We start from the raw sequence: 26,715 nt of genomic DNA, 5'->3' as shown, positions 1-26,715 counted from the left end.
CTGTCCCCCTCTTCCGGCTGCCGTGAGCCCCCACCCTGCGGGTCCCCATCCACCCCGCTGGAGTCTGTGGGAACCAGACAACCGGGGCTGCCCAGCAGACTTGCTTCCTCCCCAGCCCCAGGGGACCCGGCGGGGGAGGGGCCGGCCCTGCGGCTGGCCATGGCGGCCTGCCCGGGCCGGGGCCCCTAGAGAGGCCTGGGCTGCCTGCCTGGCCCCCGGCCCCCCTGGGTGTCACCCCGTGAGACTCAGGCCCCCTCCAGGCCCCTCGGCCCCAGACCAGAAAGAGGGGTCTCTGCCTGTCTCTGGGCCCCCTCTCTGCTCCCTGCCAGCCCTGGCGTAGACCAGGGAGGGGAGGTTTGGGAAGAAGGATGTTTGTTTGCCTCCACGCCGTTGGTACTGGGGATCAGGGTGGTTCAGACCCCTCAGGTCTGGGCCAGAGAAGACCATGAGCCATCCAAGGTCACACTGTCACTTCTCACCTGCCCTCACCCGGCAGCACCCAGTCTCCCCCGCTGAGAGTCACCCAGGCCATCCGGGGAGCTGTGTGTGTGTGTGTGTGTGTGTGTGTGTGTGTGTGTGTGTGTGTGCTGGGTGGCGATGGCAGATAGGAGGTCGGGGCTTGCCTTTCGGGCCTGGTGCTCCACGCCCCCCTTCTAGGGGGTCACTAGCTCCCCTGTGACCCCGTGTCCTCAACCAAACTGTAGCTCGGGGGTGGTGGGGAGTCTCCGAGCTCTGCTTTCCATTTCCTCCTGCCACTCAGAGCCGGCTGAAACAGGCGGGGGGAGGGAGGGGGCGGTGAGCCCCAAACCCTGAGCCTCCGAGGCCCTGCCCCGGGAAGGGCTGCTGCCACATGGGGCGCAGGGAGCGGACGTGGCCAGCTGTGGGGCACAGCGTCACCACCCTCCGTGTGGACCCCGTGTAGTTCATCCCTGCTGCAGTCATGGTTTGGGACAGAGGGACCTCTGCCCCCGTGGCCTGGGTGGGGGTGTTCATGGCGGGGGTCCTCCTCTCCCCTGCCCCCCTTCCTCTGTCTCCCTGGGAAACTCCCCAGAAAGTCCCCAACTGGAGAAGGGATCACGAGGGACACTTGCATCTGGGGTCCCCTGAACACCCCACCACCCCGCCCCTGAGAGTCCCCAATCAGCCAGCAAGTGGACCCTGAGGATCACATCAACTTTATTGGCCCCGAGAGGCGCAGAGCAGACTTGCCAGGGGCCCCGCGCCCTCACCCCCAAGTCGCCCCTCCAGTCTTGGCTTCTTGTCCCGGGGCCGTCAGCTCGCCAGAGAGAGGTCCTCGGAGGGCTCCCCGGAACCCGGAGCCAGGCGCGACCTGGCAGGAGCTGCCCAGGGCCAGGCCGGCTTCATTCAAAGAAGAACATTCCTGGTGTCCGGTAGAGGCAGGGTGGCAGCCCCAGTGGGTAGCCAGAGCCTCCCTGGACAGGGAAGCTGCCGGCCACCCAGGATTCTTTGGGGTCAGCTGGCAGGGGCAGGGGGGCTCGGAGCGAGGCTGGCGGGGTGGGGGGCGCCGGGGAGGGGGCTGCTGAGGCCAAGAGGTGCTCCAGGCCCGAGTCGCTTCCCACGCAGAAGTTCAGTGTCTGCAGCCGGCACTGGTAGCTGCTCGCGATGCCCGTTTCGGGGGCCAAGATGGGCGTGGGGGTCTTGCCGAAACCCTCAGCCTCGGAGAAGCCTGCGGGAAAGCCGAACGCTGGGCAGGGGGATGGCGAGGTGCCCACGGCGAGCTCCCCGGGACCCGCGGGCTTGGGGGTGGGCATCTCCTTGGGCTCCGCCAGAGGCCGAGACCTGCTGTCAGTGGTTGCCGGGCACAGGGGCCCTGGCAGAGACCCCACCAGGCCCCCGAAGCCGAGGCCCTTAGGCTCGGGCAGCTCCAGCGGGAAGGGGCACTGCCTTCCCGTCGCGGTGCCCGGGGCACCCGCGTCCTGGCTGCCGGCTCTGCCGGCGCCGCGGCGCGCCTTGGCAGGGCCCCTGGTGCCCTCGGTGCCCGCCCGCCGGGTGAAGCGGCGGCGACGGCGCAGGAAGCTGCCATGCTCGAACATGTCGTGGCAGTCGGGGTCCAGCGTCCAGTAGCTGCCCTTCCCGGGCTTCCGGTCGTCGCGGGGCACCTTGACGAAGCACTCGTTGAGGGACAGGTTGTGGCGGATGCTGTTCTGCCAGCCGGGCCGGTTGTGGCGGTAGAAGGCGAAGCGGCCCATGATGTAGCGGTAGATGCCGCTGAGCGTGGCCCGCTGGCCCGGCGAGCTCTGGATGGCCATGGCGATCAGGGCGATGTAGCTGTAGGGAGGCTTGGTGGGCTCAGCCGCGGGGGCCGGGGGCCCGGGCGGGGGCGGCTGCTGCATGCTGGCCGGGCGGGCTGGGCTGCGGCGGCTGGGACCACAGGGGCCGGGCAGGGCGTCCAGAGCTGGCGGCCGGCACAACTGCCCGGCTGGTTAAAAGGCCCACTGGCCCAGCCTCCCAGCCTGGAAAGGCAAAAAGGGGTGGGCCCCGGCTCGGCTGCCCTCCCTTTCCTCCCTCGCCCCCTCCCTCGAGGCCCAAGAGGGGCGGGCAGGAGAGGCCTGGAGGGGGTGGCTGAGAGCAGCCGCCAGGGGTGAAGAGAGGGGAGGGCAGGGACGAGGACGACGGAGACCCCCAGCCCTCATGCTAACGGGCTGCGTGCTGGTAGCTGGGAGCTGGGACAGGATGTGAGGCAGTGGGACAGAGATGGGACAGAAAACAGACAAACAGGCGGGGGAGGGGGGAAGAGAGAGAGGGAGGAGAGAGAGACAGAGACAGAGAGACACAGAGAGAGAGGGAGAGAGAGAGGGAGAGCGAGACAGAGACAGAGAGACACAGAGAGAGAGGGAGAGAGAGCAGAGGGAGCAGAGGCAGAGACATAAAAAGAGGGGGCAAAAAGCAAGCTGAGGTCGAGGCATGCAAGACAGGAAACACACACACACACATACACGCACGCGCAAACGCACACGCACACGCACACGCACGCGTGGATCGGAGGCAGACCAGACCCATCCAGAGCCATGCAGAGAGAAATAGTATACAGAAGGTTAGAATCACAGAAGCACAGATGGGACAGAGAGAGATCTGAGACGCAGACACGGGGAGGGAGGGAGAGGCAGAGAGAGCCAGAGCCCCCAGGCTTCTCAAGGCCCCCCTGGCTCCCCGCCTTCTCGCTCGGTGCAGAGCCGGCAGGCCACCCTATTCCCAGGCCTCCTCGCAGTGGGTGTTCGCCGGCCGGCTGCCTGCTGGCCAGGAAGGCTTCCTGACCCTTTCTGCCGAGCCCCAGCGCCCTCTAGTGTCCTGCGAAGGTAGGGCAGCCACCCGTCCAGACTTCAGCAAGTCCCTGTCTTGGTGTGAGCCCCAGTTTCCCCTTCTTGAAAGTGGAAACGGGGACCCCTCAGCTGTCTGGGCCATGGCAAGGAGCACTGGGATCCCTTACAGAAAGAGAGTCCCTGGAGAGCTGCACACAGAGAAAAGCAGGGTAAGGCTGTGGCTCTGGACTGCAGGCTGGGGTGGGAGGGCTCTATCTCTGAAGACTGCAGCCTTGGGCTGGGGGACCACCAACCCGGCACAGCTGGGCCTTCTGATAGAGGCTCAGCCTCCTCTAGCCTCTCCCACCCACGAGGAGGGATGTTGGCCAGGCAGCGAGTGTTGCCACTCGACGAAGACCAGCTTCCTGCGCCCTCCTCGGGATGCCTTTGACCCACTGCGCCAGAAAGCCGGGTTATTTGAGAAGCACAAGAGGAGACAGAGCTCATGAGTCACAGCACCAGGATTTGTATCTGGATCCTCTACCTCCTTTACACCACCCCCTTTTGTGAGGAGTAGGGATGGAACAGCCCTGAGATACACACACACACACACACACACGCACGCACGCACACACACACACGCACGCACGCACGCACATGCTGAAAAAAGTGACTGTGAGCCCCAAGGGAGTAAGGACCTTGCTCTGCTCTAGCAGTTCAGTACTAGACTGGAACAGAGGAGAAGCTCAAAAAATATTTTCTGAATGAATGAAAAAAAATTAAAGACCCAATTGACCTGCATCTTCTGTTGGATCAATACTCCCTGATAAAAAAAAGGCTAAGAGAAGTATTAGATCGTCACCTGAGTTATCTTTATTTCACTTTTGTTTTTTGGGGGACACACCCAGCAATGTTCAGGTGTTACTTCTGGCTCGGTGCTCATGGCAGTGCTTGGGGGCCCATATGTGGGGAAGGGGACGGAACCTTAGTCGGCCACATCAAAGTAAGCACACTACCCGCTGTACAATCTATTGCTCCAGCCTAAAACACCCGAGGCTATGCTCAGGGCTTACTTTTGGCTCTGCACTCAGGAATTACTCCTTGCGGTACTGGGGATGGGGACCTTGTTTCCTGTTTCACTGTCCCCCCCGCCCTGTTGCTGGAGATGGAATCCCAGGTTGGGCACATGCAAGGCAAATGCCCTGCCTGCTGTACTATCTCTCCGGCCCCTTATTTCTAATAGGGGCTACCCCCGCAGTGCCGGAGGGGCGTGATGCCCAGGATCACACCTGGCGATGTTTGGCCTGGAAGTGGGACCTTCAGTGCTCAGTCTGGGTAACGCAATGTTGCTCAGGCCATGGTGCTCAGGGCCACGAGGGTCATATTCAGTTTGGGGGTTTGAAGGTCTGCGTCAGTTTCTCCAAAGATGGTCTGGGCAGGCACCGAAGGTCGCATCCTCGTTTTAGAGTTTAAGTCTTCTGTTTCTTTTGTTTGTTGGTTTGGTTTTTGGGCCACACTAGGCGATGCTCAGAGGTTACTACTGGCTCTGTACTCAGGAATTACTGTTAGTGGGGCTCGAGGGACCATATAGGGTGCTAGGGATCAACCCCAGTCCAGTCACATGCTAGGCAAATGTCCAACCTGTTCCCGTTGCACTATCTTTCTGGTCTTTAAGTCATCTGGTGTTGAAAACCCTTCCCACCACACCCCCAAAGAGAAGAGACTTGTGGGAGGTGGGAGGGAGGGTCTGGAAATCCAGAGACCCTCCTCCCCACACACATACACAGAATACTCTGCCAGTAGGTGGCCCCCTCCAAACAGCCCTGAGGAGCTGACTATTGCTTGAACTCACTGCTGACTGCGGTACTGAAATTTGGGTGAAGCCACAGTCAAGTAAGAGCCCCACAGGGCACAGCGGTACCACTTTGTTATCCAGCAAATGTGCTCATGGGCTGCGGGGCAGGAAAGGCATGAGCGAGAGTGGCGTTCTACAGCCTTTCCGCATCTGCAGGTGGTGCTTGTCGTGCGGCAGCTGAAGGCCAGGGCATCCCGGCGAGGCCCCCAGAGATTGAGTCTCGTTTCCTCACCAGCAGTTCCCGGAACCGCCAGTGTAGCTGCCATTTCTGCCTGAGGAGCCGGGCCCAGGCCCAGGGCCAGTCTACCCGCTGCTGAGCTGTCAGAGGTGGGGGCTTCCACTGTCCCCCTGACCCGGGCCATGTGCGGTGAGGGGTTCCCTGGTTGCTGGCATGGTGTGGGCAGGGCTGCAGGTAGTGTCAGCGGCTCGCTGCGCTGGGCAGACTTGAGGGAGAGAGGCTGAGCTGGGCAGGGGGACTCTGAAGGACAGTCTGAGAGGAGGAAGCGGCTCTTCAGGCTGACTCGGCTGCAAACTCTGGGCCACAGAGCCTCCTTGGTTCAGACCCTTGGAGCGAAGGAGGAGTTCTCGGGCGAAGAGGGGTTCCACCTGTGGGTGCAGGCGGTGAGCCAACCCTCTGTGGCACCCACCCCTGCACCCACCCTGAGCTTCCTGTGGAAATTGAAGCCCCCAAGGTAACTTATGTGCAGAGGCACAAACCATAGAACCTGCCAGCCTGCTGGGCTGGGGACCGTGAGGGACAGTCTGACAGGAGCTGTGCTGGGGGACTGTGACACAGTCTGTGACAGGGGCTGGACTGGGGACGGTGACGGACAAGGCTGACCGGGGCCGGCACGTGCAGTCGGCAGCTAGAGTGGAACTGACTCACGTGAACCATGATCAGCCGCTCCTCAGGCTGGCCCGGGGGCCCCGGGTACTCCTCCCCAAAGCACAGTCGGATCTTGTATTCGGGCTCCGGGCAACCATCCAGCAAGTGGGCATGCAGTTCTATGGCATGAGACAGCGGGTGTTGGACCCAGATGGGTATCCCACATGCCCCAGTGCCCACCTTGTGCACATAACCCGTGCCATGCCCTATAATCCCACCCTCACTGTGTGCCCAGGCCTTGCACCTACTTGCCGTCCTGATGCCTGTCTCGGGCCCATTTATGAATCGCCTTCAGCACCCAAGCTCCATGTCCTGTGCCCCTTTGCCCCAGCATTCTCTCTCTCTCTCTCTCTCTTTCTCTCTCTCTCTCTTTCTTTTTTTTGCTTTTTGGGTCATACCCGGCGATGCTCAGGGGTTACTCCTGGCTTTGCACTCAGGAATCATTCTTGGCGGTGCTTGGGGGACCATATGGGATGCTGGGAATCGAACCCGAGGTGGCCACATGCAAGGCAAACGCCCTACCCGCTGTGCTATTGCTCCAGCCCCCCCCTCAGTATTCTCTTATGCCCACTCCATATCTACTGCCACTCTGTGCCTGGTAGTGGCATACATTGCTTGTGCCTGACCCGACACCCACATTAGGCTTAGTTTTCTAAGCCTACCCACGTGCCCATGCCCGATACTGGCTGCCCACCCCAGTGCCAGACTCCTGTTCACTTCCGGATGCACCTGCCCCAGACCGCTCCCAGTCCTGGGCACCTGGGTCCAGCCGAGGTCCCCGTCCATCCCAAGCATCCTCAGCCCGCGTCCCTGCACCCACCTCTTGCCGGCCTCCCCTGCTGCCCGGCCGCGGGCTCCCCATGGCCTCACCCGCGAGGAAGCGGCGCGTGTCCAGCAGCTGGAAGGTGCGTTCGCGCTCCAGCTTGTTCGGCCGCGTGCGGTGAGGGGCGAGCGGGCCACGCCAATATACACGGCCCTGGCACAGGCGCTTGGCGAAGACGCCCTCGGGCAGCACCCACAGCAGCACGCCGCGCTCCAGGTGTGGCAGCAGGCGCCGCAGCACGTGGGCGCCGGGCGGGGGCTCCGGGAAGCAAAACTGCGCCACATGCCGGGGCCACCCCAGCAGGTGCTCGGCAGATCCGACGGCGGCCCGGGGGCATAGGTGGCAGCCCTCAGCCGTGTGCACTGTGGCCTCCCTCACCAACTCCGCGCCGTAGAACAGCCGCACGTGCAGCCAGCAGTCTGCCAAAGGGAGAGGGCACCTGAGACCTCACTGCACGCCCCCTCCAGCCCTCCCTGCAGAGGGGCTCCGGGTGCCTCCTAGGAAGGCATAGTGACTCTGTGGTACGGCCGCAGCAATAGTTGGAATGGCGGTGGTCGCAATAGCGGTGAGAGTAGGGTGGTGGTGGTGGCCGTAGCAGTAGCTGTAGTCAAAGTAGCAAGCATGGTGGTGATATGGCAGTGGCAATGGTACTGATGGGAGTAGCGTGGTGGTGGTAGCAATAACAGAAGAGGAAGCAGAAGCAGTAGTAGCAGCAGCAGCTGTGGTGGGAGTAAATAGTGGTAGTAGTAGAGTAGCAGTGGCAATAGTAAGGGTGGCAGTGGTGGTAGTAGTAGAGTAGCCATGGAGGTAGTAGTAGAGTAGCGGCGGTGGTTGTGGTAGAGTATTAGCAGTGGTAGTAGTAGAGTAGCAGTGGTAGTAAAGTAGTATCAGTAGTAGTAGAGTAGTGGTGGTGATAGTAATACTAGAGTAGTAGCAGTGGTAGTAGTAGAATAATAGTGGTAATAGTAGTAGAGTAGTAGCAGTGGTGTTAGTAGTAGTGGTAGTAGTAGTAGAGTATCAGCAGTGGTAGTAGTAGAGTAGCAGCGGTGGTAGTAGTAGTGTAGCGGTGGTGGCTGTGGCAGGGGGGGTTGATAGTAGTAGTAATGGTGGTGGTGGTGGTAGGAACAGTCATGGTGGTGGGAGTAGTGGCGGTAGTGGTGGGAATGGCAGATGGTAGTAGTAATGGGGGAGTACTGATAAGTCACTTTTAGTAGAAACAACTGGGAGTTGGGCTTAGGATCATCTGTACTATGGGGCACAAGTGAAGCCCTCCCAGACTCAACTTCTGGAATTCTTCTGGAGTAAGCGTCCACCCAGCAAACTTTTAATCCTGGAGGAAACAGTCGCCACCACCAAGCAGGACCCTCACACAAGGTGCCAGCAGGGATCACGGCGGTGAGAGCCGTGGACTTCGCATCCCGACCTCTCACTGAGCCTCAGGGGTTACCCAGCTGTGACAGGCAGTAGGTCCCGCAAGGGGCATGGGCGGACCGCACTCCCAGTGAGTGTCAGCTGTGGTCACTGCGGGCCTGGCTCCTGCCCTGTTTCTCCCCGGTTCTGTGCATGGTCAGCGGGCAGGGGCTCCAGCCTCCTTACCAGAGTGGCCAAAGTCCTGCCAGGGTGAGGGCATCCAGGGAAGAGACAGCTCCTGAGCTTGGTACCCTGGGGACAGAGCAGAGTGTGGCCCACCTCGTCCTGGGCCTGCACCCCTACATCCAGGTCATGCAGGGGACATGAGAGGTGAGGGGGAGCCCCGTCCTCGTTCTTACTGTGGTCAGCCAGAGGATCTGGGGGCAGGGCAGCTGGTGGCAAGGAACCCCTCTGGGCCCCTCGGGGATGCGGCTCCTCATCCTTCACGGTGGCTGATTCACAGCCATCCTGGGCGTCAGGAGAGACAGTCGTGAGGATCACAAGGGTGGGAGAGGGCGACTGTGGGCACAGATGTCCCCCGACTGTCCCACTGGGGTGGCTGGGGTGGGGTAAGACTTTGGGGTTCCCAGCCCCTGCCCCCTAACCAGAGGAAAAGAGAGAGCTGAAGACCCACTGAAGGTGATGGGTTGGAAACGAAGCTTGCAGGGAGCGAGTGCTTGGAGGGACCAGGGCGGGAGGTGCTGGAGCCATGGGACCAGCACCAGGATGGCTGCTGAGGGGCCCTAGGGATGGCGGATGGAACCCGGGTGATGGGGACAGAGAAATGAACCTCGTCAGAGATGCAGGTGAGAGGTAATGGGGCCAAGGTGGTGGTGGTGAAGGGGGTTCGGGCGGAGGGAGATGATGGAGTGATGGCAAGAGCGAGATGGGCCGAGGGCATGGGCAGGGACTGAGTGGTAGGACCGGAACTGCTCGGGAGTGGAGTAGTGGACGCTGAGGGAAGTGTGGGCAGAGGGAGGGCGGCAGGCGATGGAGGTGAGAGCGTAGTCGGGGAGAGGAAGCAGCTGCCCAGGGTGGGGACAGGGACCCACGGGGCTGGAAGGTGGGGACATGCTGACCTTTTCTGTGCTGTGGTCCAGCCCGGTCACTTCTCCAGGGGGCGCCTGCTGGCTCTGGAAATGGCCCTTCTTTTCAAGGGGAGCAAAATCCTGGGGAACTGGATGGAGTAGAGTGACCTGGTTGCCTTCTGGGTGACAAGAGAGAACCCTCCCTCTCCACCAGAATGATCCCAGACACGAGTCCCTCCCTGCAATCCTGGGCACGCCTGGCTCTCTCTGGGCCTTGGTTGCCCCCTTCTTGAATGGGGAGAGAACTGGGGTTGGTCTGTGAGGGGCTGAGCGACCAGCCCAGGACGTGCGGCTCCGGAAGCCCACCACATCCCATCCATCTGGCAGAGTGGTAAAGTGAGCTCGGCTCAGCCGCGTGGCAGGGGCAGCGATACCTGGCCGGGGGGCTCCATCTGACACAATCCGGTAGACCTTGTAGGGGTCGTCACAGTCCAGCTGGCTGCTCTCCCGCACCTCGAGGAAGTCGGTGCTCTTGTTGAGGGCACAGCGGAGCCGCGTCTTCCAAGCGGGGGGGTCCTCCTTGTCAATGCCCTCCTGGTGTTTGCCCTTGTATATGGCCCAGGCCTGGGGGTAAGCAGGGGGCGTTTGGGGGGAACAGCCTGGGAAGGCAGCAGCACCCCGTGGAGGGGGAGGACGGCTTTGCCTCCCACCCTTCTCTGAACACCCCCATGTCCTTCCCTCTCACACACATATTCTGGAAATTTTTTTTTTTTTTTTTTTTGCTTTTTGGGTCACACTGGGCGTTGCTCAGGGCTAACTCCTGGCTCTGCACACAGGAATCACTCCTGGAGGTGCTCGGTGGACCACATGGGATGCTGGGAATCAAGTCCGGGTTGGCTGCGTGCAAGGCCGCCCTACCCGCTGTGCTTCACTCCAGCCCCATATTCTGGAAAATTTAAAAAATTTAAAATTCTGAAAACTATTGGGGGATATACCAGGCTGTCCTTGGAGGGGCTGTGTGGTGCTGGATTTGGGGTTCCCCACATACAAAGCATGTACTGCAGTCAATTGAGCTATTTCCCTGTTCCCTTGGGAGCTGCTCTTAATTACCAGAGCTAGAGGTTCAGGGCTGAATGGGGGAACACTATGACATGGTCCCTGTTTCCAAGGAACTCAAGTCTAAAGGATGCAAACAGCTGAGTTTATTACAACTTCCAAGGAATGGATTGTGATCAACAAAAGCTAGAGGGAGGTGAGATAAAAAACCCATGGTAGCGATTTGCTATCCGGAGAAACATCAAACAAAATCCTGACCCATTGACACAGATGATTAAGAAAAGCAAAGTTAAGAGGTGGAACGGGGTGGGGGGCGGCTGGAGCAACACACAGCCGGTAGGGCGTTTGCCTTGCACGCGCCAACTTGGGTTCGATTCCCAGCATCCCATATGGTCCCCTGAGCACCTCCAGGGGTGATTCCTGAGTGCAGAGCCAGGAGTAACCCCTGTGCATCGCCAAGTGTGACCCAAAAAGCAAAAAAAAAAAAAAAGAGGTGGAACGGTAAAACAGATAGAAGATAATATAGGAGAAAAATCTACAGGCAGAGAGGGTGCTTCTTAAATAGAACTTCAAAGGCATGAACCACGAGGCCAAAAAAAAAAAAAAACTGTAAAAAATCCACAAAGAAACAAAAACCAAATCAGCAAGAAACCAAAATCTAGAAGTTACAAGAAACTTCTGCAAATCAACAAGAAACAGAACATTCCTCATCACACCCCTGCAAGAAAAAAATTTCCCTAACAAAGGAGAAGATCAGTTTCCAATACAGACACGAAGGGCAGCAGATTATATGATCCCATTTATAAGAAATCTTCAAAATAGAACATTGTTAGGAAATAATTAGTGATTGCCGGCTGCTGGGGAGGGTGGAGCAGAGAGTAACCATACAGGAAGCAGAGTTTCTTCTGGTGCTAAAACCACTCTGGTGTTAGCATGGAGATAGCAGCTTGACTTTGAGAAGATCCTAAAACCCTGCACTGGGTTCATTTCCTCAAAGGGATGAATTGTAGAACATGTGAATTATAACTCAATAGAAAAATCTACGTGGTTAAAAAACAAATTTGTGCTTTACGAAGGAAGCTGGATATGTAGAAGCACACAAGAAAGTCTTTAAACTCACTGGTATAGACAGATGCAGATAAAAATAGGAGCTGCCATCTCCAAGTTGACCAAGACCAGGGCTGGTCAGGATGTGGACACGATGGGCGGAGCTTGGCACAAGAAAGTGCTTCTGGGTGGTGACCTTAAGGGAAAGTCTCTTCTCTGAGCAGAAATTTCAATTCCAAAGGAATTCTCACAGATGCAGAGACATCCACAGCAGGGTGACTTGGTGTCAGAGAGGGACCTGTGTCCCTTCTGAAAAGGACTATTATGGCAGTAAGGAGAACAGGAGATCAGGAAAAAGAAACTGTGAATATCCTCCAGGCCAAGTTTTTATTCTAGGGACCCAGGGTCCCTGAGGGGGTTGGAAGTCGGGTGTGGGGGGGAGTTAGTGTGTTAAGGGATGGGTCAAAACAGCTGGAAGCGGGGGGGGGGGGGGGCTGGAGCGATAGCACAGCGGGTAGGGCGTTTGCCTTGCTTGTGGCCAAACCGGGTTCATTTCCTAGCATCCCATATGGTCCCCCGAGCACTGCCAGGAGTAATTCCTGAGTGCAGAGCCAGGAGTAACCCCTGTGCAATGTCAGGTATGACCCAAAAAGCAAAAAAAAAAAAAAAAGCAGCTGGAAGGAAGTGGGGGACAGCCCTCAGTATTTCCCGCCTCCGAACAGCACATACGTCTCTATCTAGGAACAGACCATGCAGCCAGATGCTCTACACTAACTAAGTACACCCTGAGTAGTGCTTAGCATTCCCAGGGAAAGTTGTGGCAGTGGGTGGGGGTGGGGGAGCAGAAGGGAGCAGGGGTGAGTTGAGGGAAGCAGAGCTGGAGCTGCCTGCACGCAGCTCCTCTGAGAAGCAGCTGTTTGCGCTGAGCACGAGGGGTGTTGGCCAGGCAAGGAAAAGTGTTCCAGGCAGAGGGAAACACGTGTGCAAAGGTCTGGCCGTGGACCGAGATGCGAAACATTTAGAAACCGAAAGAACCGTGGAGCCGGGTGTAAAGTTGAGGTGGGTCGTGGAGAGAGATGAGGCCAGGGAGGAGCCATTTCTGCAGGGCTTAAGGTCTTGGTGAGGAGGTGGGACTTTATCCTGAGGACACTGGGGAGCCACAGGAGGATCCTGAGGATGGGAGTGTCAAGGCAAGAGGGACACTTAGATCCCTCTGAGCAAGATGAAAGCAGGGGCTGGAGTGGTGGAGCGCTTGCCCTGCATGTGGCCAGCTGACTCGGGTTCGATCCCTGGCACCCCACACAGTCCCCTTAGCATCGCCAGGCAAGTCCCCTAAGCACCACCAGGCATAATTCCTGAGTGCGGAGCCAGGAATAACCCCTGAGCCTCACTGGGTGACCCTCCCCCGAAAACAAAAACTATGAAATCTAGCAAACCACAGCAACATGCACAGAACAAGAGGGTATTAAGCCAAGGGAAATCATCCAGAGGGAGAGGGACAAACACAGAATGAGCTCTCTCAGGCGTGGAGCATAAGGAAACCGAGTAAGGGCATCACAGATGGCCAAGGTCCTTCCTCCGTGGTAAGACCCTGGGTCTGCCCAGGGGGCAGGGTGGGGGCAGGGGGAGACCTCGGGACTTTGGTGGGTGGACATTGGCACTGTGGGTGGATGTGGAGTTGTAACATTATACACCTGAAACGCTAACATTAACAGAATTTTACATCACGGCGCCTGAATAAAACTGAGGGGAGAGAAAAATCCCTCTGAGGGACCGAGGGGGGATGAGGAATGGGTGATGCAAGAAGCCATGGGCACTGTGGCAGTGGGGAGGGAGTGTCTTGGGGAGTAATGGTGGCAATGGGTCCAAGCTGCAGGACTGGAGGAGGCACCACTGGTCTCAGTAAGGGATCGGGATGAGGTTGGGACAGCAGTGACAGGTTGGGGCACCTGCCCTGTGTTCGGCTGCGTGGGCCTCATCTCCCACAGGGGAAAGGGGAGTGAGTAGGGGGGAGCTGAGGTGTGTGGTCCGGAGCTGTGCTGAGTGGGAGAGGTTTGGGCCACTGAGGCACAGTGTCCAGAGGCCCCTGACCAGGAAGCGTGGGGCTCAAGGCTGTGGTGGTGGAAACGCAGCAGAACAGGGATTTAAGGGAGTCAAGCACAGAAGGAGATTGGAGGGTGCGGGTCTCTGGAAGAGGAGAGGCTGGGATTGGAGGCTGAGAAACATGGACCAAACCGGGAAGAGGAAACTGAGGCAGGTGAGGATGAGAGGTAGGGACAGAGGTTCTGAGAGCATGGAAGAGGGAGGGACCCCAGCCTCTGCCCCCCCCCCCCCCCCAGAGGTCAGAGTAGACAAAGGCAGTTGATCCCAGCCTTAAATCTAGTAACTGGAGAATTGGGCAGCAGCTGGGGCGGAGATGGCGGTGGGGATGGGATCAGGAATCGGGGGCCGGCAGAGATCAGGGGGGCTGAGGTGGAGGCGTCTGTGCGTGGGGTGGGCTGGCCGCTGCTTACGCTCAGGGCAGAGGTTCCCGCGTTTAAACTTTCGGTGGGCGAGAGCCTGCCCGGGGCAGAGAGTGAGTGAGGATTGAGCAAGGGAAGCGACGCCCTGCGGGGGAGGGGACCCCTGAACACGCTTTCAGCGGGGAGTTGCCGGAATTTCCAGCCCGCAGTTGGCGGGCTGTCTGATTTCGCCCTGGGGAGTGGTGCAAAGAGGCAGCGGGAAGAGCCCAGGCGGTGTCCAGGGGTGTCCGAGTGCCCCTTCGGCAGGACTTACCCTGAAGAGCGCCGCGTCCCGCTGCGCCCGGTAGTCCTGCTTGGCCGCGTGCTTCCAGGGGATGCGGAACACGGTCTTGGCCGCGTCCTCCCAGCGCAAGCCCGCGTAGCGCCCGCTCTCGATCTGCGCCACCAGCCAGTCGCGGAGACGCAGGGGTCGCGGGCCGCCGGGGCCCTGGCCCTCCGCCGCGCGCCAGGGGTCGCGGGCCATGCGCGCGGGCCATGGGCGCGGGCGCGGGCGCGGCCACCTGCAGTGTGCGCGAAAGCGAAAGTCCCCGGGGCCCGGCCGGTCGGGTTTCACTTTCATTTTTTGGGCTCCCCGGGCCGGCCCTTTCGAGGTCGCTGGGCGCGGAGGGCGGACGCGCGGGTGCGGGGAGTTTTCCTCTTCCCAGGAGAGCGGGCGCTTTGGGCTTCTTTCTCGGGATCGGCGGGGAGGGGCTGGCAGGGTTTCAGGGCTTCTCACTTCTCCCAAAAGACCCGGGGACACAGAGGCAGCTAAGGGCGCCTTCTCTACTGCCCACCTCTTCCAGAGCAGCACGCAGGGAGCAAGCAAGCTCTGAGCACCACCAGGTGTGCCCTCCAGCCCCCCTCCCCCCACACACAGGCTCTTGGGTCAGACATATAGTTCCCTGGCTGAGCACGTGCTTCACATGCTGCAAGCACCTTTGGGTGACCCCCACCGTTGCCCCCCTCCTTTCCCCCACCCCCATCTTGCATATTCTTAGCCTCTGCCTGCAGATCTGCAGAACCAGATTTTCTGGCCAGGAAGCCCAGCAACCCATTCTAAGGAACCCCAGTCCCAGGGGACGCTCCCAGCTCTGTGCACAGCCACACTCGAGTATGATTTCCTTCCATAAAGCCCTGACACACCCATGTACTGGCTGACCCCCACAGTGCCGGGCTTTGCTAGAGCCTTTCCTGCATTTACTGCTTCTGAGAGGAGGTTCTGAGAGCACCAAGTTCTGTAACAAGGTTCTAAAGAGGTGCCAAGCTCCCAAGAGGCGAAAATCTCTTCGTGGGATTCGAACCTGTGTCCCTTGGCACCACCGCCTCTCCGTGTACCCGGCAATACAGCGAATGAATTCCTGGTGGTCTGTGATCTTCTCCTGGCAAGGGTTCTGTTAGCGTTTGCATCACTCCTTGCCGAATGGGGTAGGTGGGTGGGAAGAGGGTCAGGAGTTCCGAAGGAACCTCCTTGCTGAGTATGTGCAGAACAAACTGGAGGGCAGAGGCTCCTTCCTGTGACCTCCAAGTCTAGAAAGATCTAGAAGGATCCAAACAATCGCCCTAGGATTAGTGCTGCTGAAGTTCAAATCCAGTACCAGGCTGCTTCTTCTCTGTTGCGGTGTAGCTCTTGGGGTTTTTCTCTGAGCTCTTTCCCAGGTGGGGTGGTGGTGGTGGTGGTGGTGGTGGTGAAGGGACCAACTGCAGGGAGAAGTCGGTGTAGGGGCTTCTCCAACTACATCTAGGGAATATAAGGCTGGGGGCGGGGAGTGCAGGGGCGGTAGCCAGGTAAGGTGTTGCCCTTACCCTCAGCCCGGTCAGGCCAGGCGCGATCCCTGAATGCAGAGCCAGAAGCCCTGAGCAATGCCAGGTGTGGCTCCAAAAAAAAAAAAAAAAAATCAAGAATGGGCGGGGGTTGAGGAGGTGGAGAGGGGCTGCAGAATGAGAGAGACCGGGGTTGGAGAAGAGCAGGGCCCCAAAGCCTTGCTAAGACGCCGGCGGCGGCGCTGGGGGAGAGGTGGAACGCGCGCGGTCGGGGAACCGGTACCCTCTCCGAGTTCCTTATGGAGAAGGGCGGATTCCCGGGCCTTCGGGGCTGCAGACCTACCCCTCTCAGCCCTGCTTTCTGTGGGTCTCAGACCCTTCTCCTGCCTTCGCTGAATGATCGAGAGACGCTCACACAGGCAACTACTGTGTCTCTTTAATATCCACCAGGCCGCGTCCAACCCACCGCCCACCCGCCCCTCCCGCCGCCTTTAAGGGGAGGCCCCGGGTGCCCCCTTCACCAGCCCCAGGATAAGGCACCAGGTGGCTGCAGCAGGCCGCCCAGACACAGAGACCGAGGACACAGACGCGGACAAGCGAGGGGGGGGCGGGGGGGCCTCGGGCTCTGGGTCCGTCCCGGGAGCCGTGGGAGGCCCCGGCAGCCCCCGGAGGCAGGGAGCCGCGGTCGGGAGCGAGAGGGGAGCCGCGGCGGGCGGGCGCCTCACTTGCTGCCTTTGCGGGACAGACAGCGCGGGAGGCACGAGAAAGTCTGCTTGACGCGCGCCAGCAGCGGCAGCGGCCGGTGGGCGTCGCGGGCGGCTCGCGGCACCAGGCGCTGCAGGGCGGCGTCCGAGCCGCGGGGCTGCTGTGCCCCCGACGCGCCCGACGACGCCGAGCCCTGGCGGCAGCGCTTGCACAGCGGCAGCAGCGTGCGCACGTCCTCCTCGTCGCGGAACGGGCTCTCGCCGAAGCGCTCCTCCAGCTGCCGGCGAAGCTGCGGGGGGCGGGGGGGGGGGCGCGCGCCGCCTCGGTGGGTGGCCGCACCCCGGGGCCCCGCTCCTCCCCGCCCCGCTCCTCCCCGCCGGGGGTCTCCAGCCCCTCCAGGAGTCCCTGCCCTGGCCCTGAACCACCCAGCTCCAGAGAACACAGCGGGGACCACTGAATCCCTCCGCCACGGCGCACACACACACACACACACACACACACACACACACACACACACACACGAATCCCTCCCGCTGCGCCCCACGCACACGCGTGCACACACGTGAATGCTTCCCGCTGCAACCCCCACACACACACGAGCGCGCGCGCACACACACAAATCCCTGCCGCTGCGCCCCATGCACACGGGTGCACACACATGAATCCTTCCTGCTGCAACCCGCGCACATGAGTGTGTGCGCGCGTGCGCGCGCACACACACACACACACACACACACACACACACACACACACACACCTGCCTCCTCCTTTGCTTCTTTCCCCTCCAAGGGTGCGGCAGGACACCTGTTGAGGGCCTTCAGGTTTCCTTCTCTCTTGCTTCTCTCTCTCCCTCTCTCTCTCTCTCTCTCTCTCTCTCTCTCTCTCTCTCTCTCTCTCTCTTTCTCTTTCCCTCCCTTCCTCCCTCACTCTCATTCGCTTGCCCTTACTTGCTTGTTTTCCTTCTTCCATTTCTCTCCTTCTGTTTCTGTCCCCTCCCTTCCCCTTCTTCCCTCCCTCCCCTCCTTTCCCATCCCCTCCCCACTTCTCCCTCCTCTTCCCTTCCCAGAGCAGCTCAGTTTCAGACTCTGTATGTGCTTTCTGCCCCACAGGTATTAGAGAAGAAACTACTTGGGCTTCCTCAAGGACCCAGAGATGGGACAGGAAAGGGACAGACAGATATTTCTCCCCAAGGGGTCAAACACTCAGATGCTTTCAGGGTCCAGGTAGGTGGCTCAGGCGGCATTGGAATCTGGTCAAAGGGAAGGGTGAAAGGTAGGCTCCATGGCCAAGCTCTGAATTAGGAAGGGCAAAGAGACCGTCCTGGCCAAAGAAATCATACCTGTGGGGGTTTAGGCTAGCACAAGAGTCATGAGGTCAAGAGCCCAGAAAAAAAAATCTTTGGATGGAAGATAATCTCTTTTCCGCCCATGCTCAGAGGGCAGGAGAAGGCTGCCAGCCCCCCGCCAGCCCCTGCCAGCCCCTACCTTCCGGGAATTGCCCCAGCCAAACTCTTCAAGCTGCTGCCGAAAGCCAGGGTTGGGGTTGGCGATGGGCCGCGTGGCCTTGATAGCGTCCAGCACGTCCCTCCAGCCCAGTCCTGTGACTGTCATCACATAGGCCGTCACGATGGTGGTGCTGCGGGAGATGCCTGCAAAGCTGGGACGCCCCCACCCCGGGCTTCAGGTAAGGCCCACTCCCCTCCACCAGACACCCCAGCCTCCACCCTCCCACACCCAAGTGGGCCTCCCTGAGCTCTAGCCACCGCGGGCAGCTCCTGGCAGCCACCTCCACACGTGCCCCTCTGTGCCCTCTCCCCAGAGCACCCCAGGTGTTCTCGGCTTCAGCTCACTCAGGCATCTAGCTCTTTCTCAGGTACTGGAGAGACGGTGGGGAACGAAATGGACCTGGACTCTGCAGCTCGGGCCTTACCTTACGGCTGCGGGGAGCAGACACTGACCCAGGAGATAATTCCAGGCCAGTGGCCATGGCTTTGAAGATGAGTCTAGGGCCAGGAGTTTGTATAGGAAGAGATTTTAATCTAGTGGGGGTCAGGGACTGTTAGGGAAGGGACATCAAACAGCCCTGAAGATGGGTGGCGAAAAATGTTCTGGGCACTGTGAAGATGATGAGAGAGGAGCCCGGGTGGATTGAAGAGCAGAGGGAGAGGCCGGGGAAGTGAGTGCGGGATGCAAGATGGAGCGGAGCTCTCGCTCTGTCTGGAACTCAGGAGAACCACCCAGCAGTGGAGAAGGCAGGGGCTGGCTGACATCCATGGAGCCAGACACCCGGGGGAAGGTTCCTGGGTTCTTCCTCCTAGCCTGGGTACCAGTGTGTGTGCACCATCACCTCACAGGCCAGACAAAAGCCAGGAGTATGGGGGTGGACGGTGGTGCTGGCCTTTCAGAACGACCTTACCTCTCTCTGACCATAGCTTGCCAGATCTTCCTCCCCTCCCCCACCCTGCCCTCCTTTACAGAGGCAGAAGTTGAGTTTGGGGGAGAAACAGCTCTTTGGGCCAGAGTCCCCCAGCTGTTAAGGGACAGAGCCCAAATTGGAGCCCCCCCTCCACACTTAGTCTCTCAGCAGGCACTGTGCTCCTATGTCTGGAGGATACCCCCCCCACACACACCGCCCCTGCACTCTCCACCCCCCCCTCACCAACTCACCAGTGCACCAGGCAGTTCCCCCCATTGAGGCGGCAACAGTGGATAAAGTTGATACATTCTTTGAAGTGTTTTTTGCTGGAGAGGAAAAAGATAGTGTCCCCGCACTGGCAGGCAGGAATTCCTGGAGGTGGGACTTCCCATTGATGAATTGATGAGAGTCCCAGTTCTGGGGAGCTCTGGTCAGGCAGGGAGCGGGTGCCAGTACCGTTGAGGGGGGTGTGGGTAGTGATGGGGGCTAAGTCCGGTTTAGCAAGGGCAAACCCTGCGGTCCAGGCAAGAACAGCTGCTTGGGGCCTGTGGATTCTGTTTCCACCTTTATAGGGAGCCGGGGGTCCAGGGGGCAGGATTGTCTCTTCCAGCAGCACAGACGTAAGCCGTTTTGCAAACTCTGGGGACCTTTACCCTGTAGGACCTGACTGGGAACCTCAGCTCAAGCCATTTGAGCTTGGAAAATCTCTTATTTTATTTTTTCTTTATGAGCCACCCTGACGGTTCTCAGGGAACCATACATGATGCCCGGGATCAAACGCAGGTTAGCACATGCAAGCAAGAGCTTTCTACCTGCTGTACTCCGTAATGGTGGCCGCACCCCCCACTTTTTCCTCTCAGAGAGAGGTGGTATGCCTAAGGTCACACAGGACTCAAATGGCAAAGGCTGGCCAGAACCTAGATATCCTCTGCATGGCTCAGCCGGACCCTTGGGAATCGTGGAGGTGTATCTGATGGGGGTGTGGGCATGGGGGGCACTTTCTCCACTGCGCCACTGCAGAGGCAGCTGAAGGAGGGCAGGTTAAGAGCCAGTCAAGGGGTGTGAGTAAGGGGGTAGCTGAGGGGGCAAAACCCGGATCTGGGTCCCCAGGACAGCTCTCTGGCCTGTGTCCTCTGTCCTCCCCAGGACACCTCCGGCCGGCCCCACCCCGCCCCTTGCCACCCCCACAGCGGTGGCTGCCTTGTCCATGTGTGGGTCCATTCAGAACTTACATGTGTACCTCAGGGGTGTCACCCACTGGGATGCGAAGGTAGGTTATGTCCTGCAAGTACAAAACAGCTTGGGCAGTGGGTGGTCCTTACCTGTGCCCCCTTCCCCAGCAGGGCCACCCAAGCACCTTGAAACCCCAGGCCAGCTCCTGGCCAGCTCCTGGCGGGCCACCATTGCCCTCTCTGGCCAAAGAGGGTGGATGCCACCTATCAGGGCCTTCTCGCTCTGATGGCAATTTCAGAGCCTTCTGAGCAGGTTTTACTACATAGGTGACTTGGGCAAGAGGTCTTACTTGAAAGGACCCAGAGGCCCTTTTATTGGACAGCCCAGAATGAACAGCTGAAAGTGACTCTTCTCCAGATGAGGCTTAGAGTTACACAGGAAGAAGGGCAGAGCAGGTTTTTTTTTTTTTTTTCCAAAAACAGGTGTTTTTATCTTGAAACTAACAAATAAAATAACCCATAAGGGCTGGAGTGTTAGTAGAGCGGGTAGGGCACTGTGGTCAGTACACGCAGCTGACCTGGGTTTGATCCCCAGTACCCCATATGGTCTCCCAAGTCCTGCCCAGAGTGATTCCTGAATTCAGGGCCAAGAGTATCCCCTAAGCATTGCCCGGTGTAGCAAAAAAAATTTAAAAAGTCCACAAATGGGATTTTAAAACTATGTCCTACATATCAAAATGCTCCACCTGAAAATTAAATATTTGTTGGGAGGGTCACACCCAGCAGTGCTCAGGGCTTACTTGTAGCTCTGCGCTCAGAGATCGCTCTGGGCAGGGCTCAGGGGTCCCTATGGACTGCCGGGGATCCAACCCAAATCAATTACATGCAAGGCCTTACCCACTATAATTTCTCTCTGGCCCCTAAAATCAATCATTTTAAATATTAAAATAATCACTGTCTGTAATTTCTCTAATAAACTTGCAGTAATAGCCTTTACTTTATGCTTGACCCTCAGACAAGATTATAAAAGTCGATTTTGCCATGTTCCAAGGATCTCATCATCTTAACAAGGACCTCTCCCATTTTTTTTGGGGGGGGCTGCCATCTCCGACCGTGCTTAGGGGCTACTTCCAACATAGTGATGGGGGAACCAGGTGATGCCCAGGATGAAACTCAGGGTTTCCACATACAATGCATGTGCTGCGGCCCTCTGAGAGATCTCTCGGATCCAAGAATCTCTCTTAATCCTGTGATTGTCAAATGGCCCTTTTCAGATGCCTTTTCCTTTGCTGGCTTAGAAAGCCTGGGTAGGTCCTCATTGCTTATGGCTGTGTGTAAATCTCCTGTCCTTCCCTAACTCACTTTCTCCAAGGTCGCAAATTCCAGCATCTTTTGCAAGGTTTGCGATTTCACTTTGCAATGCATTTGGCCTTGGGTTGGCTGGACATTATCAGACCCTGACTAGTAATCTCACTGCAGAGAGGGGAGGAGAGAAGCTTGTGAGCAGAGCCAAGGGCTGTTAGAGCAGAGACTCATTTTGTAAGCAGGCATTCCATTAGTAAATATATTCATGACTTGACAACCTTCTCGTACAATCTAATGACTTTCTACCCCAAACACTCAAAAATAAGCCTGCCCTATAAAGTGAAATTGGACTCCAGTGACCTGGAAAGCTCTTATTGGAATGACACCGGGAATCACAGATTAGGGGCGACTGCTCTTAGCTACTATCCCACCTTACACGTGGGGAAAGTAAGGCCTGGAGAGAGGACCCATCCTGCTCAAGGTCACACCTCAAGCTGGTGACAAAGCCTGGTCTGGATCTCAGCTGGCCAGTGCCCTTTCCTGCTCACAATTCTTTTCCTTTAGCTGGTGACACAGGCTCTGAAGAGCCAAGGAGGGGACTCTATTCATGGGCTACGAAGATGATTAACTTGGCTATTTTAGCAGCTGTCATTTGTCAAGAATCTATTGTGTGGCTCGCAATAACTCAGATGCTGGTATCAAATTCCCTTTTTACAGATTAGGCAACTGCAGCTCAGCGTGATCAAGGTCACTGAGCACAGTGGGAGGAGATGGACTTTCTCTAGTATGCGTGTGGTCTTAACGGGCTCCTTGCCTCTTGAGACTCACAGCACCCTTACCCTCCTTTTTTTTCCAGGACCTGAGACTACCAGTTCTAATCTGCTGATGGGGACTGTGCCTGGCAGCAGATAAAGCATCTTCACTCTTCCACAGCCCTTTTGCAGCCTTGTGACAGCCCTGAGTGGCAGAAAGAGCTAAGGCCCAGAGTCCTGGAGTCGAGGTCACACAACCAAGACCCAGAATCATCTACTTGGAATGGCGTGTTCAGCCAAGGCAATGGGAATGCCACGTGGGGCCTTTGAAAGGCTCAGGCCTGTGGACGACGGACTGTGTCCAAATCCCACTCTTTAGCTTCTTGGATTTGTGGCCCTAGGCGAGGTAACCTACCACTCTGGCTTCAGATGTCAAAGAAGGATGCTAGTGTAAACCAGGCCCGTGTTTAACCAGAGGTACCCGCCTGCATCAGGAAGGTCATAGTTTCAGATATCTGATAATCTGGTGTTGCAGGTTAAGTCGGAGTACTTCTTCTGACCTAGGCAGAAGCTTGGGGGAGGGGACAGGAATACCTGGAGTAGAGGCTGGGGGGACTCATGGATGGAAATGATGTGTGTGATCTTATTCCGGCTCAGCTGATCCAGGTCTTTGGCATCTGAAAGAAACAGGAAGCTCAAGCCAGTCTGACAGGTGTGACTTGTTCCCTTCCAAAGCCCAAGCTCTCCGCTGGCTCCTCCTGCTCCCAGAGCCTCACTCTCAGCGGGCTATCTCTCTGCGGGCTGTCACTCCTCAGGCCTTCCCCACCTCCTCCTTGGTGCTACCAAACCCCGAGGCTTCAGTCTTGTGACTGGGAAACCCACAGCAACTGCCCAGCCTCTCCCTGGTTTTGCCTGTACTGTTTATTGTGTTTTTTTTTTTCATTGCCAACATGTTTCCCTGGCATCTTCTTGACCCTGTAATTCTACTTCTAGGAAACTTGTCTGCAGAACGCTTTGCTGACGCAGAAAGTTGAGAGGAGAACATGCTGTTGGATGCAGTGCTGCCTGGAACAACAAACCCGCTGGAATTGTTAAAAAAAAAAAAAAAGAGAGAACGCCAGGGCCATAGTACAGCGGGTAGGGCACATGCCTTGCATGCGGCTAACCCAAGTTCAATTCCTGACACCCCATTTGGTCCCCTGAGTTGAATAAGGAGTAAGTCCTGAGCACCACCAGGCACGGCCTCCAAACAAGCAAGCAAACAAACAAAAAATGGGAACAACTTAAGTGTCCACCCAAAGGGAATGGGATAAACAACAACCCACTCATGGAGTGAAAACCATTGAAAAGGTCCCATGAGCTGATGCCAGGATGTCCAATATTTTAGTGAACGGGAAACACAGCTTACACAACATCATGCAGCATCAGTTTCTGCCTTTAAATATTCCATCGTGGCTGTCTCCAAGGGCGAGCTTTTCAGCACATGCAAACCTCGTATAATCAGTGACTTATAACCAGCTACGTGACTAAGTGACTTCTCCCCCTCTCACTGGAAATATCCGCTTTCTCCTTGAACACATGCTTCCCAAGCACTTGCTGTGTACAGCCTGACCAGGGGGCTTGGGGTCAACTACTTGGTTCCTGCTCTCTCACTGGCTACCTGGACAGAAGGTTCAGGTCTCACTGAGCCAAATTCTCCAAGACCAAATGGCGTGAAGTTCTCAAGCCACTCTCAAGAAAGATGGGGACCCTAAAACTGTCCCCGGTTCCATCTCCTGCCCTTTCTGCAGCTTTCTCTAGTTTCACAAAGGCAAATGACTTTTCCCAACTTGGGATCTCCCAAGTCCCAAACCAGCCTGTCTTCTGGCCTAGGACAAGGCCCCAGGACAGAATAGGCCTGGCATGGCCAAGGACAAGGCCTCAGGACAGAACAGGCCACTGAGGTCCAGCCAGACTCCAGAGATGTCTTCTTCGCTTAAGAGCTGGTGCGGGGAGGGGAAGGAGGAGAGATTCCAGCTTTTCAGCTAGAAGCAGCACCCCCCTTCCCTCAAGTTCAGATGCTCAGGCAGCAAGAGCTCTTAGAGGCAGGTGGGCCTTGCGCTGAGGGGGGCTGAAGCTTGGAGCAGACTGGCCCAGAGTCAGCACATGAGGGAGCCTCGTGGACTCCACTCCCCTGGTCCTCAGGCGCTCTGGATACCTCCCAACCTGGCATCTCTGCCCTGCCCCCCCCCCCTCCCAGCCCCCCAGCCCTCCTTGGAGCAGAGCATGAAGGCAGGTTGTGGGCCTGCGGCCAAGGGAGGGAGTTCTCACCAATGAAGTTTCCGAGGTAGAGTCCAGGAAGTACCTAAGGAAAGACAGGCAGGCCTCGCTTAGGGGCTGCACCCCAGGCTCACAGCCCCCCCTTGGTCCCAGGAAGGCCAGCTGGCTGGATCGCAGGACTGGGAGAGTAAATCCTCCTCTCCGGGCCTCCGCAGGGTGAGAGGGGCAGGGGAGGGGGCCTGGAGGGAGGCTAAGTGGGTAGAAATGAAAGGGGAGGGGGCAGAAAGATCTCGAGGGATGGGAGGAGCAAGCGGGGAGGGGCTGGGCCGGACCACAGAGCAAAGGGGAAGGCCTTTGCCAGCTCCCTGCTGACCCCAGGTTCAGGTCCCAGCACCCCGCAGGATGGCCCATGCATCTCCAGGAGTGATTCCTGAGCACAGAGCCAGGAGTAAGCGCTGAGCAGCACGGGGTGTGGCCAAATATAAATAAATAAATAAAAGCAAATGGGGTGGTGGGGGGGGGGAGGTGGACTTGCGGGTGGGTGGGGGAAGCCGAGACGGGGAACGGGAAGGCAAGGACAAGTGGAGGGTCCTGCAGATGGGGGCAGGGGGAGGATGAAGCGCCAGTTCCACAGAGCCGATCCCAGCGGTCGGAAACGAGGGGGACTGAGTCTGGGAGGGGCAGCCAGAGAGAGACCGGGGGTGGTGGGGTGGGGGTGGGGGAGGAGGACAGGGACAGGCAGGCACAGGTCCCCAGGCAGGGCAAGCCAGTGAGCCCGGGCGACCCGGCCTGACACCCGGGGAGACCCGAGCAACGGACCCGGCGAGACTCCGAGCCCCGAAGGTCAGAGTTGGGGGGCAGCGCGGCCGTCCGGGGCAGACCCCGGGCGGGCTGCGCGCACCCCCCCCCCACCTCCCGCCGTCTTACCTTGGTCATGCCATTCCCCATGGTCCTGAGGACCGGGGGCCCGGCGCACCCCCAGATCGTCGCTGGGACGGCTCTGGGCTCACAGCTGCACGAGCGGCCCAGGCTCGGCGCCTGCAGCCTGCCGGGGACCCGCGGGCCTGGCGCGCCCTGGCCCGCCCCGTCCTGCCCCGCCGCCGCCGCCAGCAGAGCCGGTGCCGGGCTGGGAGATGATGGTGAAGCCGCCGCCGCCGCCACCGCCGCCGCCGCCGCCGCCACCGCCGCAAGCTCCTCCTACCCCCTCGGTCATGTGGGCCCCCCTCCCCTCGGGTCGCGGCGGGGGGCTGGACAAAGCCTCAGTGTGCCGGGCCCCAGGCCCGCGGGACAACGGCAGCTTGTTGGGGCCGCGCGGGGCCGCCCCCTCCCGGGTGGGGGCGGGGAGCCCACCCTCCTCCCCTCCCCCCCCACCAGCCCTGGCACTGTCAGGCGCGGGCCGGCCGGCGCACCCCTGGACAGAGCCCCTCGCCGCCGAGGACGCGGGGGCCCGGGGCTGAGTGCGGGCTCTGCCTGCTGCCTCCCTGCGGGGGGCCCCCCCGGGACGACCCGGCCAGCTCCTCAGTCCTCAGGCCTCTGCTTTCCAGCAGAAACGGCAAGGGGGCTGGGCTTGGAATGCTTGAGTAACGGTGCTCTTGAGATTCTGTTGGAGATGAGGGAAAGCGGGTACACCTGTCTTCTGTACATCCCCTCTCCTGCCCCCGCCAGGCCCTCCGACTTTCTACCTGCCAGCCATCAACCTCCCAGACTCAGTCATCGCTTCCTTCCTTCCTCCTTCTTTCCTCCCGTCCTCCTTTCCACTCAATTAACCATTCATCCAGTTCAACTAACCATCCATTCATCCACCCATCCATCTATTCCTCCATCCACCCTCCTCATCTATCTATCCTCTATATACTGAACCATCCACCCACTCAACTATCTATCCATCCTCTCCATCTATCTATCCTTCTATACATTCAACCGTCAGTCTGTCCATCCATCCATCCATCCATCCATCCATCCATCCATCCATGTATTTCTCCATCCATCCTCCTCATCTAGTCTTTATACACCCAACCATCCACCCACTCATGTAAACACCCATCCATCCATCCATCCATCCATCCATCCATCCATCCATCCATCCACCCATCCATCTATCTATCCACTCACCCATCTATCCATCTTCTCATACCTTTCTTCTATCCTTTGGCCCCTATGAGGATGGTCCCATTTGGGTCAGCTCTGCTGGAACCAAGCATAACTTCCCTAATGGGTCCCCTAAAATCAGAGATAAATAGGAGGAGGAGGAGGGAGGCAGAGTTACAGTCACTTTAGTCCCTTGGAGGAGAGGAGACTTCAAGGGATGGAGTGAAAAGCAAGAGTCCTGGACGATGAGTCTGGAGACCACAGTTCAAGAATCTGTTCACCGCTTACCTTCTGGGCAACTGTGGACAAATTCCCAGGGTGGTGTCAGGAATGGGCTCAGTGCTAGAGTTCATGCCTTGTGTTCTATCCCCAGCACCATATACATGCAGACA

At 58.4% G+C, this 26,715-nt stretch overlaps 3 protein-coding genes across 5 annotated transcripts; all 3 read right to left on the bottom strand.

Annotated features, from left to right (window-relative positions):
• Positions 1-1,256: 1,256 nt before the first annotated feature.
• LOC130030572 (forkhead box protein S1-like) lies at positions 1,257-2,543 on the bottom strand. Its single transcript, XM_056121902.1, has one exon. The coding sequence runs from the start codon at positions 2,352-2,354 to the stop codon at positions 1,362-1,364; it is 993 nt and encodes a 330-aa protein (XP_055977877.1). The 5' UTR covers positions 2,355-2,543; the 3' UTR covers positions 1,257-1,361.
• A 2,565-nt stretch (positions 2,544-5,108) lies between these two features.
• LOC130030304 (interferon regulatory factor 4-like) lies at positions 5,109-14,378 on the bottom strand. Its single transcript, XM_056121551.1, has 9 exons — positions 14,141-14,378; positions 9,697-9,886; positions 9,314-9,411; positions 8,594-8,702; positions 8,421-8,486; positions 6,872-7,243; positions 6,002-6,120; positions 5,637-5,721; positions 5,109-5,212 (listed from the first exon to the last, which is right to left on the bottom strand). The coding sequence occupies exons 1-9, from the start codon at positions 14,348-14,350 to the stop codon at positions 5,109-5,111; spliced, it is 1,353 nt and encodes a 450-aa protein (XP_055977526.1). The 5' UTR covers positions 14,351-14,378.
• A 1,736-nt stretch (positions 14,379-16,114) lies between these two features.
• Positions 16,115-25,417, bottom strand: LOC130030206 (dual specificity protein phosphatase 15-like). Of its 3 annotated transcripts, XM_056121435.1 has the most exons (7): positions 25,163-25,417; positions 24,287-24,320; positions 22,571-22,653; positions 19,980-20,029; positions 18,999-19,073; positions 17,817-17,988; positions 16,115-16,621 (listed from the first exon to the last, which is right to left on the bottom strand). In XM_056121435.1, the coding sequence occupies exons 1-7, from the start codon at positions 25,181-25,183 to the stop codon at positions 16,349-16,351; spliced, it is 708 nt and encodes a 235-aa protein (XP_055977410.1). In that variant the 5' UTR covers positions 25,184-25,417; the 3' UTR covers positions 16,115-16,348. The 3 variants fall into 3 exon arrangements, with proteins under 3 accessions (XP_055977410.1, XP_055977411.1, XP_055977412.1); XM_056121436.1 differs by lacking the exon at positions 19,980-20,029; XM_056121437.1 differs by lacking the exon at positions 22,571-22,653.
• Positions 25,418-26,715: the final 1,298 nt, after the last annotated feature.

This window comes from Sorex fumeus, unplaced genomic scaffold, assembly GCF_029834395.1.
Source record: "Sorex fumeus unplaced genomic scaffold, SorFum_2.1 ptg000044l, whole genome shotgun sequence".
In the NCBI taxonomy this organism is placed as follows: domain Eukaryota; kingdom Metazoa; phylum Chordata; class Mammalia; order Eulipotyphla; family Soricidae; genus Sorex; species Sorex fumeus.
Note: the sequence above shows the minus strand (reverse complement) of the source record. Positions and strands in the feature narration are given on the sequence as shown.

Coding starts and splice junctions, on each gene's coding strand:
- LOC130030572 (XM_056121902.1), bottom strand. CDS start 2,354: ATGCAGCAGCCGCCCCCGCCCGGGCCCCCGGCCCCCGCGGCTGAGCCC.
- LOC130030304 (XM_056121551.1), bottom strand. CDS start 14,350: ATGGCCCGCGACCCCTGGCGCGCGGCGGAGGGCCAGGGCCCCGGCGGC. Junction 9,887..14,140: donor GGGACGCGGCGCTCTTCAGG/GTAAGTCCTGCC, acceptor GCTTACCCCCAG/GCCTGGGCCATATACAAGGG. Junction 6,121..6,871: donor CACGCGCCGCTTCCTCGCGG/GTGAGGCCATGG, acceptor CTCATGCCATAG/AACTGCATGCCCACTTGCTG.
- LOC130030206 (XM_056121435.1), bottom strand. CDS start 25,183: ATGGGGAATGGCATGACCAAG. Junction 22,654..24,286: donor CTACCTCGGAAACTTCATTG/GTGAGAACTCCC, acceptor TGTTTCTTTCAG/ATGCCAAAGACCTGGATCAG. Junction 19,074..19,979: donor GACACCCCTGAGGTACACAT/GTAAGTTCTGAA, acceptor TTTCCTCTCCAG/CAAAAAACACTTCAAAGAAT.